This window comes from Barbus barbus, assembly GCF_936440315.1.
Source record: "Barbus barbus genome assembly, chromosome: 20".
In the NCBI taxonomy this organism is placed as follows: Eukaryota; Metazoa; Chordata; class Actinopteri; order Cypriniformes; family Cyprinidae; genus Barbus; species Barbus barbus.
Window position 1 is genome coordinate 7,531,811 of NC_136748.1, and position 17,583 is coordinate 7,549,393.

A 17,583-nucleotide genomic window follows, 5' to 3' on the forward strand; every position below is an offset into this window, starting at 1 on the left:
TCAACTTGCGCCCAGCAATTTAAGATTAATTCACATCCCATAGCACTTTGCAATTGAGAATTCAGTGATGAAAAAAGGTTTTGTGGTCCTGACAGTAGAGTGTCCAAATTGGTCTGCATACTGTTGAAACTGGTCCACAGTGTGCTATCAAAATGGCTGCGTGAGTCAAACTCACAGTGTGCTATCCAGTGGCTCATGCACTGCTGTACAGTAGGATACAGATAATTGGTCCATGTTACATGGTTCACTTGTGTAGTACAGTTTGACAGTTTGTCTTCCCTAATTTAAGCGCAGAATGAGAAACGTCAACACAATCATTTAGGCAGAAAAATTACAATACGTTATTAAATTAGACTCCTGAACAGAAATTAGTAAATAAATCAATGAATGGGAGAAGAAAAACAGAAGGTGTAATTGGTATCTTGTTTGACTCATTTTCAAAATAATTGAAAATGTACAGTATATATTCATATAAAAAATATACAGTAAAACAGTAATACTGTGCAACATTTTTAGAGCAAAGCTGAATTTTCAGCAGTCATTACTCCAGTCTTTAGTGTCACATGATCCTTCAGAAATGATTTTAATATGCATAAATATAAATTTAATATGCTAAGAAAGTATAAGACATATAAAGTAAATGGATTTTCACTAGAGTTTTCCTATGTTTGGACTGTATATAAATCTGTCCCTCAATGTGGAGAAGACAAAGGAGGTTGTGATGGACTTCAGAAGAAACTCCGTTGACCACCCCCCACTGACCATCGACAGCTCGACTGTGGAGAGAGTCAGCAGCACATTTTCAAACAAGCACTGAGTGATTATAAAAACAAGATCTCTGTGTGCTTTAATGCATAAAACAAATCTTAAGCTTCGGACAGTTTAAAGAGACATGAGGCAGTAATATTGTATGGACATTATAATTCTGTCTGAGAAGAAAAATGAGAACTATGAGAAGAAAGGAACATAATTATGGCATGTTTAAAGTTGTTATTGCCCTATCCTCACATTGCATGCTGTACTTGCTACAATCAAATAGCTCTGAATAGCCGTGAGGCCTATCAGCACTCAAAGCAATTCCCGTAAGCAATTCTCCATCAAAAAGTTTTGTTCCAAATCCCCTTTTAAAGTGTATACAAAATCACACCTTTTTGTCACTGATTGGCTATTGTAAATAAGTGAACAGCTTTGGAAATGAACTCAGGTTCTTTTTTTTTTTTACTGTATTTTCCCCTTTTTACATTTCTTTCGGTCTCAGAGGAAATAGTCGCTTCCAAGTAACTCAGACAGGAAGCGTGCGACAAGGACAGAATTGGGACAAGCGCAGCAAATAACAAACTACAAACACCTGCGCCGGCACAATGCGCCTCTCTCTCTCCCGAGCACCTGAAATGTTTCGACATGCACCTGACGGCACACGCTTCTGTGAAGTGCCCGTTCTCCAAATCCAACGTCCCTCTGTTGACTCACCTTTTAGCGGCCGCTATACATCAGCGAAGGTGCTGCGATAGCCGTGGATGCTGAGGGGAGGTGGATTTGCATATGAAACGGCAGGATGCAGATGATCGCTTCTGGGAGCCCAGACCGCGCTGCCAAAGGGGAGCAAAAGAAGGGTTGTTGGAGGGAGGGCCGCACACTAGGCGAGTTGGGTATTAACACTTCAAACAGCATCGTCTCAAAAGGAGAGAGTGCGAGGAAGAAAAATAGAGAGAGACATGGGTTGAAAGAGAGGGTTAGTGGAAAGCCTTTCTTTTGGATCGTATTCAGGCAGTTGGTCCCAACAAAACACCCACTCTGTGCAAAACTTTCCCTTTGTTTTACTTGGCAGTGACAATGACTCTATTTTCCTCCCGTCTGCCGTCTCAGAGCCTTGCGGGAGTTTGTCGCCACTTGTTAGATTAAATACCTCCATTATGGTTGTCAGTGGAGCTCTTTGAAAGGTGGGGGAGATATGTAGCAGTGGCACATCACATTTTGAGATCGTCTTTCATGGCTGTGCTTGCATTACTGATGAAGATCTTCTAGAATCTGAGACCTTTGTCCTGTTTAATCGTTGCAAAATAAAACTACAAACACTAGCCATGCTGGCCAACACCACACGTCCAGTTCTACGCATGAATGGATTTTGCTGTGCATGGAATTGGCAGACCTCTCTTAGGTAGTATTTGCCTCCTGTTTAATTCCTAAGCTGTTCTGATGAATGTGAAGCTCCTGGCTTTCTTCCCAGACTGTGAAAGTCAGGGTCATTTCCAGCCCATTGGCGCTACGCATGGGCGGCTCTGCATCAGCAGTGAGGGGTCAGCTCCGACAGATGCTAAATGGAGAGCTGAGGAACAGAGTCACAAGGCCAGGAACAAACACAATCTCATGAAATATGGCAGAGCCAGGCGAAGCTGTTAGCTCTTTACTAAATATGTAATTAATCTGCATGTGTCCTTGATTGCATAGCTTCAAATATTGGCTGCACCCAATTAAGCACACTTCCCTACTATTTAGTAGTAGGCTAAAACTGTGTCTGTTCACAGAATTCACAGTTCATAAAACATTAGGCAAAAAGTATCTACAGTTGCAATCAAAATTATTCAACCCCCTTGACCTGCAAGATTGTTTCTATGAAAACAATTCAACAAAGGCATTAATACACTATTAGATAAAGTTTATTAATACACATTGGAGTAATTATAAGAATGTAAATTTGTATAATAATTAAAAAAAATCAAATTGGCTCTAAACATTCATGTTCAAAATGATTTAACTCCTAAAAGTCAAAGTCAGTTTATTGTTTAAAACCACCAATAACCGCTGGGGTGCTTAGAAACTTCTATCACATCTCTACCGCAATATTGGCCCATTCCTCACCTAAAAAAAGCTTTCAGATCACTGATAATCTTTGGCTTTCATATTGACACTGCTGTCTTCAAATTCAACTTTTTTTTTTTTTTTTTCAATGAGAATTAAATCTGGACATTTAAAAGGCCAATAAAGAACATTCTACGACCGATCCCTGAACCAAGCATAAGCAGATTTGGATGTATACCTTGGGATGACAATTCTTTCCAAAATTGCCTGAGACTTCAAAGAATCCATGATGTCCTTCATACAGTCATGATTTCCACTTCCTGCAACAGTAAAACACACCCATAACAAGAGTTCTCCTCCATGTTTGACCATGGAGATGGTGTTCTTCTGCTCATTAGCTTAGCCTTTTTTGAACCAGACATACTGTTGATTCACGGGTCCAAAAAGTTGTAGTAGGGTCACATCACTCCATGTTCAAGTTTTAGCATGTTCAATTTGGCCTTTTATGTTCTTCTTGGTCAGTGGCATTCAGCATGATTTCCCAACATGAAGGCCATACTCGTGTTGTGTTCTTCTTATACTCTGCATTGAAATATTTTTTTTCCCCCCCTCCTTTTATCGGGTCATCTTTCGTCTTTGGCAGTATATTGTAGATTGGTCCTCAGTTGCTGTCATCAAACAATTTATGATAGTGTGCTCAAAGGTTTTCTGGTACAGCACATTTTAAGCCAGGGCAAAAGGCTACCAGCTGTGTTTCTAGCTATTTTTAATGACTTGGAAATCTTCATACAGCCTTAGATTTTCTAAAGTAATAAAATAATTTATTCACTATAGCTTCTCTATAGCTTTTGCGAGAGCTCTGTTGCCTTGTCATATTTGCTACACAACGCACATGCATGGGCTAACTGTATGTATGCGTAAAAGCTCAAGCTAATTCTGTTTTCCAATAGATTTTCTAAATGTTTAATAGTGTTTTAAAACTGTTATTTTCCCCACTATACAAATAAGTGACTAAAAAACAGCTATGTTGAAGATGGGTTGATTAATTATGATAATGCATATTAGAGCTTAGACCAAGCCCTGAGGTAAAAAATAAATAAAATACTGCCTGTATAGCTCATATACAGGATTGCATCAAACCACACATCTGGAGAAGAGCTCAATAAAGAGAAAAAAGAAAAAGAAATATGCTGCATTGAAGGTTCACAGAAGCAGGTAGCCTCCATTATCCATAAAGGAAGATGTTTGGAACAGCCAGGATTTTTCTTAGAGCTGGCCTCCTGGCAAAACTGAGCAATTGATGGAGAAGGACTTTGGTTAGAGTAGTGACCAACAACCTGATGCTCACTCTAGTTGAGCTCCATGATCATACTGTATATGGAGATAAGAGAAACCTACAGAAGGACAAACATCACTGTAACACTCCACCAATCTGGGCTTTATGATGGCTTAGCCAAACTCAATCCTCTTATCAGTGAAGACACATGAAAACCCTTGGAGTTTGCAAAACAGCACTTAAAGGACTCTCAGTCTCTGAGAAACAACATTCTCTGGTCTAATGAACCTCAATTCTAAGCATCATATTTGAAGGAAACCAGGCACTGCTCATTACCTGCAGAGTACCATCCCAAAAGTAAAGTGTTCTGGTAGCAGCCTCATGTGGGGGCTGTTTTTCAGCGACAGGGACTGAGAAACTCATCAGAGTAGAAGACAAGCTCAGTGCACCAAGATAAAGAGATAGCCTTAATGAAAACCCAGTCCAGAGTATTCAGAATCTCAGACTGGGCAGAAGGTTCACCTTCCAACAGGACAATGACCCTAAGCACACAGCAAGAGTGGCTTAAAGACAACTCTGTGAATGTCCTTCAGTGGCCTGGCCACAGCCTGGGATTGAACCCAATCAAATATTTCTGGAGAAACCTGAAAATGTGAGTCTGCCCCCATCCAACCTGATAGAGTTTGAGAGGTGAAGAGGCGAGGAGAAGAATGGCAAATAATTGCCAAATGATGATGTGCAAAGCTTGCCGCATCATACAGAAAAAGATATGAGGCTGTACAGATGTTTCAGCTAAGTACTGAGGCAAGGGTTTGAATACTTATGCAATGTACTTATTTCATTTTTTTTATACATTTACAAAGTTGTGACAGATCTGTTTATGCTTTGCCATTATGGTGTATGGAGTGTAGATTGATGTGTGAAAAAAATAATAATTAAAAGCAGTTTTACATAAGGCTGCAACATTACAAAACGTGAAAACAATGAAAGGGTTTGAATACTTTCGCAAGGCACTGTATATGTACTCAAAAATAATACATTATATATTGACATTAGCACTTTTAATATGCCAGTGTTACAGTGTTATGTATGCAATTTTGCTATTTTTATAGCTTCAGAAAAGCTTGTATTTGTAAAGTACCGCATTCTCTGCAGGGTTGAATAAGTTTGATTGCAAATGTAGACAAACTACTGCTTGGGTTGAGATTAGGCTTGGGCAATACTTTAGGTACTAATATGTACCTTTATGCTACTAGGGTTAAATAAGGTACAAATGTGTACTTATAAGGGCACCATCCTAGCAGTGATATCTGGTTCACGAATGAATTGTTCTTATCAACCGGTTGTTTTTAGTGAACTTAATGAACCGGTTCACCAAATCAGACTGAACCATCTAAAACAGTTCACAGCTTGAGCCAGCACGGTTCTACAAGTTACTTCAGACGGGCCTAACAGTCACTCCAACTCAAAATGAGCCAATATCCTGAAGTACTGTATTTGATCCTATGATGCTGGTTTTTGCCAATTTATTGATTTTGTAATGCCTTGTAGAGCAGGATACACACACAAAACAATTTCAAGACAGCACATTCCTTAGCAGGAGTTAAGACTTCCACTCCCAGCATCTGCATTTGACTGGCTGGCCGATTTCCTGCCCTAAATCTCAGGAGACCTCTAAATCCCAGGATAAATTTGAGGGAACAACTGAATTGGATTTAGAACAGAACCTTCAATGTTGTTCCTGACCGGTTTACCATAAATAAAAGTCACATAATCAACAGTACAAAGCATGTGGCATCTGGAAAGGCTCCAGCACAGACCCTCCCTGATATCTCCTGATCGTTTAACGCACTAATTCAATGATGGTATCAACAAAGATGATGGTTTTACAACAGACATCCGAGCTAAGAAAATCACCAGATCTCCATTCGGAGTGACATTCCCACGACCTCCCGTTTCCCTCCAGCAGAGAAACACGCCTTTTTTTCTTATTGGCAGAACAAAGAAGATCGGACCTTTATAAGTGTTCCCAAAAGGACAAATAATAATTGCTGCTGCTATTAAAGCAATATACTCAAAAGCAAATATATACAATATATTTACAATATATATTCAGGTTGTATTTTATGAAATTAAATTAAGCTTGCTGTGTTATTGGAATCTATGTTATTGTTGTAATCTCTTTCTGTCTAATTTTCCCCGATCACTATTGTTTAGTTTCACATGCTTGGTGTGATTATTTAGAATTTAGGATTGTTTAATCTATGCCTTAACCGCGTAATAGATAAAACTGATATATGTACTTTGGGTATGCAAAATACTTGGTGTTTGATTTTGAATGAAAGCTAGTTGCATCAGCAATAATTTGGTGTGGATGAAAGTTGACTTTTCTCATCGTAATGTATGATTAAAACACTTATAGGAATCTGCTAGGAGATGTTCTTCATTTTATGAAATAACTCAGCAAAGGATTTCCGCACATAAAACTGAGCCGTGCGGGGCAGGGCTTCGCCCTACAGAAACACTTGTGATTGGATCAAACAGAAAAAGGGGCAGACTTAAATCAGCCCAATAAAGACAGACACCCATCTTCGGTGTGCTGTTGCTTGCGGCTTGCTCGCGCGCTGTTTGAAACTTCGGCTCCTCATCTGATCGCGCTGTTAAGCGCTCTCAGCCATACACCATCTGGCGAGGATCCACACATGCCTTCAAAGTTCTGACCAAAGAAACGTTAACACCTGAGGCCGAAAGAACTCCAAACAGACTTCCTAAGAGCGTCATCACATCACAGAGAAACCAACCAATTGCAAGAGGGCATCCCCAGTGACATCACGCAACGACGACTTCAGCAGCCAATCCGCATCCGGGATTCCCTCAACCAGGAAAGGAACGAAACAACTCAGAGCAAGTAATCAAGCAAATCATTCTCCATAATTCTGCTGGAAACTGGTTGCATTCATCTTTAAGTGTAAAGATAGTAAAGTTCCTTGCTTGTGACTCCCTCAGGTTGAAGTTAGAGCATTCTTGGAAACGAGCATTAGAACCTTGAACTCTCTTCAAATCAAAACAATTCATTGCCTGCAGAGTGTATGTGTGTTTGTGTTTGTACGTATTCTATTTTGTGTTATTTTAGCTTAGTAGTGTTGTAGAATAAACTTTGTCTGGTGCTATGTGATTTTCAAGTCTTAAACTATGTGCCAAAGATCGCGTTACCTATGCTTATGAATTTTGATAAATTACTATTTGGTTTGTTTTATCGTTGGCCACGAATAAGATAAACAAAATTGTTAAAGATATACTGAACTTAACGATTCGCTGGACGAGTTGTTAAAACCTAAAGAATAGATTCCCTGAAAGCTAAATTAAAATAAGGGCTAATCCTTACAATTTGAACAAGTTAATTGAAACAAAATGTACGACAGAATCAGGTTACTGAAATTAATCAATGTCCATCACTATATCCCAGTGAGAACTTTTGTACCTTTATTTTATTTATATATGTTGAAATTAAGATTATCAAAACTGGACTTTCCATGAACAAATGACTAAAAAGCATGTATAGACATTGCACAGCATTTGTCTTACGAACGCAAGTGTCCACTATTTGTATCACCAATTACTTCAATCACATAGCAAGGTTGTTGTTGTTTTTTTGTTGAATGAACAGCTATTCAAGAGCCTCATTACCTTGTCAACAGTGCCCATCTATCATTTCCATAAATGGTCTACAAATTGTCCTTAAATTGGCAAAACAGGTAAAATTAAACAAAACAAATCACAAGGCAAACATTATTATATAAATGATGTATGAAGCCTCAATGGGGACTAACACATAAGGCCCTGGCACTGCAGCTCTGGCACCGGCACAGATGAACATAAACAGAAATAATTGAATAAATACATGACTGTATATGATTTATGTCTATGAAACAAAGCGGAGCAGCTGTAAATGTTTCACTGAAATGACAGCAAGTTCCTCAGTGGATGACAAGCATTTATCGATTTTCATGTTTACCACTAAAGTATTTATTCCTCTTGTACTCTGCAGTTAATGGAAACCGCCTGACGTCTCTAGTCCTTGGAGACGACCACAGAGAGAGGAGCAGGTGACAGCGAAGGGTTCGGAGGGAGTCTGGGAGATTGACCCCCCCCTGTGTGGAGGTTGTAGGAAAGGTGGAGGCTATGGACTGTGGTGTGTAGAAACACAATAGAGGAATGAGTCACCATTAGGGTCTCCGGCCTCCTTTGCGATGACTGCTACTCAAGTAATGAGAAGTGACTTGGGAGGTAATGCATTGTGTCAGCAGTGAAGGGTTCAGCTCCCAGTGGCACTGGTGTTGTTGGTGGGATTTGACTGCTTGGCTAACCTTCCTAGTACCAGCAAAATCTTCCTCCAAACTCAGCTCAACAAACTTTTAAGACTGGAGGAAGAAATGAGACGGCTTTCAAAGTAAAAGCCCTAAGGAAAATTGTATTACCCAGAAGTAACAAACTTGTGATCCAGTGATTTCGGCTCAGAAGAGCTCATTGTAGCAGTCTAGTACCTCGTAAGCACAACTTTGTTTCTTGGTGGACTGATAAAAACCTGAGCAGCTTGACTTCCAGATGTTGCATAGCAGTTGGGTATTATTATTGAAGCTTATGATTTTGGCAAGCATTTGCGAGTTTTGTACAATTGTTAGCATACAGTAAGAAGAATAAGAGAAACAATGAATGGTTGTAACACATTTTGCTTTCAATGTTTGAAATTCAGTGGTTAGAGTGGAATATTTCATATAATATTATAATATTTATTCACTACAAATTAACGTTCGTTGTGGCATATATTGTTAACACTCTCATGGCAATTTGTAATTATTTAACAATTTTCTGAATTGGTGGCTTATTCATGCAGTCTCATTTGTACCTGAACTTAAGCTCAACTGAAGGATAGGTTTAGAGATGGAACTTCATGCTAAAAATTTTTCTTCAAGCATCTGCTTCTGTACAAATCATGTTGTATGAATTCATAAGAAAACGCCATCTCATAAAATAGTTCTGTTTTGTCATAATGCATGTCTTTAAAATGTGTACAGTAATACCGCATTCTTTCAAGCAGACATATTTAGATTAATCCTAATTAGGGTTACTAAATTGATTCAGTCAAGAGCAGTGATTCTTTCTCTTTCTTTTGTAGTTTGATTAATGTAACTGACACAGACAACACCAACTAAATTAGGCTGCAGTCGCTTTACGGACGCAATATTCGGACCGAACTGAAACGGTGATTGAATTCTCTTAGCAAACTAAAAGACATAGAATGAAATATGTAAAGTACAGAATGAAATATATAGATTGCACTACAAGTTATCTTGCTTATTTTGCTCAAGAGCTTGATTGGTTTAAGTCCATATATTATACTAACAGAAAACTATGCTTTTAATCGCAGATAAAGAGCTGTAGTTCCAACCACACTACTTTGTAATGCTGTTTGTGAATGTTCATTAAAACTATGGCTTTGGAAAACATCAAATGTTGGTAACAATTGAACTTGTAGTAGAATAGTTGGCTAACTACATGCTTTTGGGAAACACACCAATGAATGTGTACTATTGATGTGTCTCAAATGGTTAAACTGCCATGCGTAACAACTCCGTTAGAACCATCTGCCTACTTTAGAGAACTATAAGATGAATGTGGATAGGTTGGTCTTGGAAATATTTGAATGGCAACTTTGTTCATACCAAACATCTGGCTTTTGATTGCAGACTTTGGTACCTTGGGATATTTGAATAGTTTGAGATGTAAAATTGCAAGGGCCATTACCTAATGAGGAAAAAGAAGAAGGACATTTTAGCAAAAAATCTATATTTACTGTCAAACTAATCTAAATGCCATCTAGGAGAAACACATTATAGGTTTTGCTTAAAATATGTAATTTGTCATCGTTGTGTTGTTTGAAAGAAATTATCTTAAGTTGTTGAAGTAACCTGTGCTCTATCTTATAATTGACAATTTAAACACAGCAACACATTCCTACAAAACAAACCTCTAATCAAACCCTCTTACAGTGTTTTATTGGCTGACCAGTATTATCAGTCCTCGCTAATTGATTGAAACAAGTGTTAATCCTCAGAAAATACGATACTCCAAAGCCCAACAGATATGCACTACAATACAAATGAGACCAATTAACAAAACAGATTGCAATCCATGATTAGATATTGTGCTAGACACCTAGACAACATTAGAAAAGTACAGGCAGCTCAAATCACTTAACTATATGAACACCCTTGTGGAATCGCACTAACAGGAAAGACCTCACATCTGGGCTGGGGGCTTTAAATAATCTAATAGAGGAGAAATAAACTCTTGCATTGCCACAGGGTAATGTAATATCATGTTCATGTTTTTTTTCAGGAACGAGTGATGTGAGATAATACTATTATTATTAATAATTAATCGTTCATATATTACATGATTCACCTCCTAAAGCATATACAGGACATGTTCTTCTGTCAAGCTAACTGTAAAATATTTACAGTTTTATGTAACACAATTTCAACTGCTTATGCATAATGCAAGCCTCTAAAGTATAGATTCTTTGCATAACATGACTTTTGAGCAGTTACGGAATTATGACTAAAGCCAGTTTATAAAATGGATAGTTATGTTCCTAGATGTAGATTTGCCACTACAGGAAAAAATAAATAAATAAAATAAATAATAATAATAATAATAACAAGTCGATAACTAGAAACGTATTTTTACATCAAATGTCCTCAAATTCAATCTTTTGTTTTTGAACCCAATTACCTCTCATGGATCAGTAAAATTATGTGGTGCATGCAGACAAGAAAAGTGTCTGTGGTGGTGTTTGTTCCTATTTAGCTTTTTGGCAGAAAAAAAAAAGAAGTGTCAAGATATCAGTTAGGCTTAGAAACCACCGAAGGATTGTTTTTTCCACAGAAAGATGTTTTTTTCCACAGTTGTGATCTTTGACAGTTCCTCTTTCTATGATTCAGTAACTCCTTCTAAAACTACTGGGGTGTTTGTCTGATAGCTGCAGCAATGGCTAATGAACAGAAAGCTAATCTTGTGACACAGCATTCATTTGTTTTTCGTAGCAGTGAACAGCAAGCTGTCTTAGCCACTGAGGTGCACTGCCTTTTCTAGAGCACGCAATCCCTCAGGCGAAAAGAGCCTTTGGGGTATTTGAATGTTTTAATTTCCATATATATTTAATTTTGCCATCTGACACACTTTTCCCTTCTCTGTTTCGTGACTCACCAATAAGCATTCCACAAAGAAATTCCAAATATAAGTTCTTATAGAAGACACTTTGTGGCATTCTGGCCTTACAAGAACTCCATAACCTAGTTTTTGCAAATGCAAATACAACCGTGGTCTTTATATAGTTCAAGCCATAAATGAAGGGACTTAGACGATCAAAAGACAGGCCTAATGCCTCTCTTCTTTCATACAGTATGGTGGTGAGAAGAAGCAAAGCAAAGCATTTAATTTTGCTAGTATTTATTAGTATTTAGTAAAAAGCCACTGAATAGACGCTGACTTGTATTAATTAGCAGCTGGACAGAGAGCAAAATATTTGTTGAATATGTTTTGAACAGCATGAACTTTTAGTTTGCATGTGCACTAAACCTAATGATGACAAAAATAGCACAGCCACAATGCAAAAATGTGTTTTGTATTATTTTGTCGCTGTTGTGTGAAATTATTTCATAGTACCTTATAATTTTTGCAATGCACAAAGTGGCCTGGTCATTTTTGGCTCTAGGAATTTATTGAAAACCCTGGACAAGAGCTGACCTCAAGTGAGAGCAGAACTGCATAAAGATATGTGGGTTGGTTGGCTGATCAAAAATAATGACCTCAAGAGGAACGCTATAATGAGCAGGAACACTTTTTCCTATTGGAACATGCCACGCATGGCTGAACGCATTCACATGCTGCCCAGTCTTAGAGTTCCTCTGCAGAGGCAAATACAACAAACAGGAAGTTAGTGGAGACTAGAAGAGAATCTCAAGGAAGGACACGCAGACAAATCTAAAGGCTGTTAACCTCAGAGGAAGTACTGGAGGTGTTGCTAATCAAACTAAATATTATGTTCTGTCTGTTTTATACTATAGAGGATGAAAAATATATATATATTCTGATGATACCATTCACCTCAATTGCTTAAAACATGAATACAAAATGGAAGATATAAATACAAATCTAAATCCATAAGCTCAAAAATACAACTAAACATACATTAGATCACAGGGAACATACTGATAAAATCAATACACTTTGTCACTCTGGATGAAAGTGTCTGCTAAATGAATAAATTTATGAAATGAAAGATTTGTTTTCCCAGAAGGAAATACCAGCACTTGTAAAAGAATAGTGCCATGAAACCAACAGTAAACCTATTTACTTACTACACCTACTGTGCATGATTCATGATACATACGGTATTATTGTAAAAGATAAATAAATACATTTTTTAAAAATCCACTCGCAGACCGATCAGTTACTGGTTTATATATAAAGTGTCAGCCTACAGGTAAATATTAAGTTTAACTCAGATACACTTTAAAAAAAAACAAAAAAAAACAATGCCAACACTAACACAATGATTTTTTATGGGTTAAATTTAGTAAAATGGCTCTTTAGAGTAACATTTTCAGGTTACTACTTTTTTACAGTATGGAAGTCACACTGGACACTGTTTTCCAATAGAAAAAGGCAGAAATAGAAAAGAGGCTATGCAAATAAATGCAATATATACATATATTGTTATATATTATATTGTTATTATTATTATTATTATTTATACTTTACAATAAATACTTAATGCTAATATTATCTGCTAAATATAATACTGTCTACACAAATTTTGATTGGACATTAAGGGATTTAAGCTAAAAAAAAGCATAATGTTGCCTTGTAAGCACTGTAAAAACAAATTACTGCCAAGATTCAATAGTTGATCTTTAACCTATGCAAAAACTGTACTCAAAGCAAAAGGTCTCGGCGGCGTAGTGTTGTGTATATCAAATTCAATGTCACAAGGTTCAAGAGTTGAGTAACATCCTCTCTGAATATGAGAATGTTGCCTTTGGCAAACTCACCCAATGACGTGAGGATGCTCGGTGGTGAGGAGAGCAAGCGGCGGCTTGTCCCTCTCGATGAGCCAGACAGTGTATCGTCCACTCTGCCTGGGGTGCAAAAACACTGTGATATCCAGACCACAGGGCCGATGGGTGGCATGTAGCCAAGGGCTCAGAACCCATGGCCCCGTCAGAGCTGAGCCATTCACTGTGAGAAACCTCCCTGGGGAAACAAACAAAGAGAAAGATACATTTATGTCAAAGAGCAAAAGACTTCAAAATCTCCACTTGTTCCACCGGCCAGATACCAACAGATTTTATTCCTCAGATTTTATTGTTTTTGAAATTGAGTTCTCAGCTATGTAGAAATATCTTTTTATCAGATGACTTTCTTAAAATAGGACCCGATTTACATTAAGTGCCTTTAACTAATGTGATCATCTGATACAATGCACTTATTGTGTACATATATGTATTTATGTTGCATTTATATATTAAACTACCTCCATGTATTTACATTTATACCCCTGACACTACCCACAACTCTTAACCCACCCACCTTTAAACCTAATCATACAATGAAACCTGTCCCTAACCTTAAGCATATCGATTGTAAAATGCATACTCTATAGGGTTTAAGTGTGGAGATTGACTTGGCCAGTCTAAAACCTTCCACTTCCTGCCCCTGATGAACTCCTTTGTTGTTTGGGCACTATGTTTTGGGTCATTATCTTGCTGCATGATGAAGGATCTCCCAATCAGTTTGGTTGCATCTTTCTGTAAATTGTCAGTCAAAATATTTCTGTAGACTTCTGAGTTAATTTTGCTGCTGCCATCATGTGTTACATCATTAATGATGATTAATGAGCCTGTCCCAGAAGAAGCGATGAAAGCCCAAGCCATTACATTACTTGTGTAATGTGTACTATAATGTACACCTGTGTACACTGTGTTTCAGATGAGCTTGTATGTTTGGGATCATGAGCAGATCCTTTCTTTCTCCAAACTTTAGCCTTTCCATCACTTTGGTCCATAAAATCAGTCCATAAAACCTTGTCCCAGAATTTGAGGCTCGTCTCCTATTCTTCTTGCTAATGAGTGGTTTGCATCTTCTGGTGTAGCCTCTGTACTTTTGTTCATGAAGTCTTCGGCAAACAGTAGATTGTGATGCCTTCACTCCTGCTGTCTGGAGGTTGTTGCTGATGTCACTAACAGTTGTTTTAGGGTCTTTCTTTACAGCTGTCACAATGTTTATGTCATCAACTGCAGATGTTTTCCTTGATCTACCCGTTTGAGGTGTGTTACTTAGTACATCAGTGGTTTATTTCTTTCTCAGGAGATTCCAAATGGTTGTACTTGCTATTGCCAGTGTTTGTGAAATGGTTTGATTGATTTTTCATCTTCTCTCAGCTTCACAATTGCTTGTTTTTCACCCATAGACACCTCTCTGGTTTTCATGTTGGTTACACGTCTAACTAAATATAAATGCAGTTTGCACGGATCTGAAACTGAACGCAGACATTCAGTGCTATTTATTCTTTGAATAATCAATTAATAGGACACACCAGGGCAATAAAACACAACTGTGTCAGTCACATGTTCCAATACGTTTGGAGGGCATTGTATATCAGGCAAGAATGGGACCAAATTCCAACACCAAAACTCCGGAAACTCATAACCTCGATGCCCAGATATCTTCAAACTGTTTTGAAAAGAAGAGGAGATGCTACACCATGGTAAACATGCCCCTGTCCCAATTATTTTGAGACCTGTAGCAGGCATCAAATTTGAAATGAGCTCATTTTGTGCATAAAATTGTAAAATTTCTCAGTTTAAACATTTGTTATGTTATATACTGTATTTTCTATTGTGAATAACATATTGGCTCATGTGATTTGAAATCATTTAGTTTTCATTTTATTCAAATAATTTAAAAAAAAAACATCCCAACATTTCCGGAATTCGGGCTGTAATACGTAGCTTTCACGTGCATATGATACAAAATTTATTGGCGTACATATGATATGCAGTTTTCGCGCACAGATGATACCCGTCTACCCCACAACCCTAATCCTACCCATTGCGTAGCATATACAGGTCCTTTTCAAAAAATAAGCATATTGTGATAAAGTTCATTATTTTCTGTAATGTACTGATAAACATTAGACTTTCATATATTTTAGATTCATTACAACACAACTGAAGTAGTTCAAGCCTTTTATTGTTTTAATATTGATGATTTTGGCATACAGCTCATGAAAACCCAAAATTCCTATCTCAAAAAATTAGCATATCATGAAAAGGTTCTCTAAACAAGCTATTAACCTAATCATCTGAATCCACTAATTAACTCTAAACACCTGCAAAAGATTCCTGAGGCTTTTAAAAACTCCCAGCCTGGTTCATTACTCAAAACCGCAATCATGGGTAAGACTGCCGACCTGACTGCTGTCCAGAAGGCCATCATTGACACCCTCAAGCAAGAGGGCAAGACACAGAAAGAAATTTCTGAACGAATAGGCTGTTCCCAGAGTGCTGTATCAAGGCACCTCAGTGGGAAGTCTGTGGGAAGGAAAAAGTGTGGCAGAAAACGCAGCACAACGAGAAGAGGTGACCGGACCCTGAGGAAGATTGTGGAGAAGGACCGATTCCAGACCTCGGGGGACCTGTGGAAGCAGTGGACTGAGTCTGGAGTAGAAACATCCAGAGCCACCGTGTACAGGCGTGTGCAGGAAATGGGCTACAGGTGCCGCATTCCCCAGGTCAAGCCACTTTTGAACCAGAAACAGCGGCCGAAGCGCCTGACCTGGGCTACAGAGAAGCAGCACTGGACTGTTGCTCAGTGGTCCAAAGTACTTTTTTCGGATGAAAGCAAATTTTGCATGTCATTCGGAAATCAAGGTGCCAGAGTCTGGAGGAAGACTGGGGAGAGGGAAATGCCAAAATGCCTGAAGTCCAGTGTCAAGTACCCACAGTCAGTGATGGTCTGGGGTGCCATGTCAGCTGCTGGTGTTGGTCCACTGTGTTTTATCAAGGGCAGGGTCAATGCAGCTAGCTATCAGGAGATTTTGGAGCACTTCATGCTTCCATCTGCTGAAAAGCTTTATGGAGATGAAGATTTCATTTTTCAGCACGACCTGGCACCTGCTCACAGTGCCAAAACCACTGGTAAATGGTTTACTGACCATGGTATTACTGTGCTCAATTGGCCTGCCAACTCTCCTGACCTGAACCCCATAGAGAATCTGTGGGATATTGTGAAGAGAAAGTTGAGAGACGCAAGACCCAACACTCTGGATGAGCTTAAGGCCGCTATCGAAGCATCCTGGGCCTCCATAACACCTCAGCAGTGCCACGGGCTGATTGCCTCCATGCCACGCCGCATTGAAGCAGTCATTTCTGCAAAAGGATTCCCGACCAAGTATTGCGTGCATAACTGAACATAATTATTTGAAGGTTGACTTTTTTTTGTATTAAAAACACTTTTCTTTTATTGGTCGGATGAAATATGCTAATTTTTTGAGATAGGAATTTTGGGTTTTCATGAGCTGTATGCCAAAATCATCAATATTAAAACAATTAAAGGTTTGAACTACTTCAGTTGTGTTGTAATGAATCTAAAATATATGAAAGTCTAATGTTTATCAGTACATTACAGAAAATAATGAACTTTATCACAATATGCTAATTTTTTGAAAAGGACCTGTACATGCCAAAGTAAATTTTTGCGTAGTAATAACACAAGTTTTTGTTTTTATTTGGCGTACTATTTATATGCACTTTCATGAGATCGGGTTGATTTTTCAACATATGTCAAACAGGCAATAAAATCTGATTTCAATGAATTAGTTTATTTAGCTCAAACCAGGCGACTTATTATTATTATTTATTTATTATTGTTATTATAATTTTTTTTTTTCAAGTTGGTCTAGCAAAGATTTGCCAATAATGTGACAATGTTTTTAAAGCAACAAGGCACAATTTTCTTTTATACAGATGTCTTTGCAATATCTCCCATACATTTTTAACAAGTGGCCTGTTTCCTCTTCCTACCATCTCTGTACACTTCTCAGAGTGTCTGCAGGTATCTGGATCATAAGAGTATGTGTGAAAGTGAAATTCGCAGATCCGTGGCCCAGGCAGCCGACGGTGAGCCCGTGTAGAGCCAAAATAGATGGGTGAGGGGGGAAAATGACAACACACCAGAGGAAAACGAAATAAATAATGAAAGAGAGGAGAGAAATCAAAGCTCTATCTGTGGGCTTTGATTCAGAGTCCTCCCTCTCAACAGCCTCATTCAGCTCCCTCAATCAGGAAATTTTCCACAGGGCCAGAGCACGGAGAAAGACAAAAGAGACCTTCTTTTGATAGAAAAGGAATGAAAACAGAATCAGGTCGCAGAATAAAATAAAA

The 17,583-nt window shown here is 38.2% G+C and overlaps 1 protein-coding gene across 1 annotated transcript in view; it reads right to left on the minus strand.

The window, feature by feature from the left end:
- Positions 1-17,583, minus strand: part of LOC306886019 (ALK tyrosine kinase receptor-like) — a gene marked incomplete at both ends in the record, with an annotated part of 458,617 nt that overhangs the window by 169,424 nt on the left and 271,610 nt on the right. Inside the window, one exon of the mRNA XM_079442870.1 lies at positions 13,192-13,393. Coding sequence (XP_079298996.1) covers positions 13,192-13,393 — 202 coding nt within the window. The remainder of the gene's footprint in view (positions 1-13,191; positions 13,394-17,583) is intronic.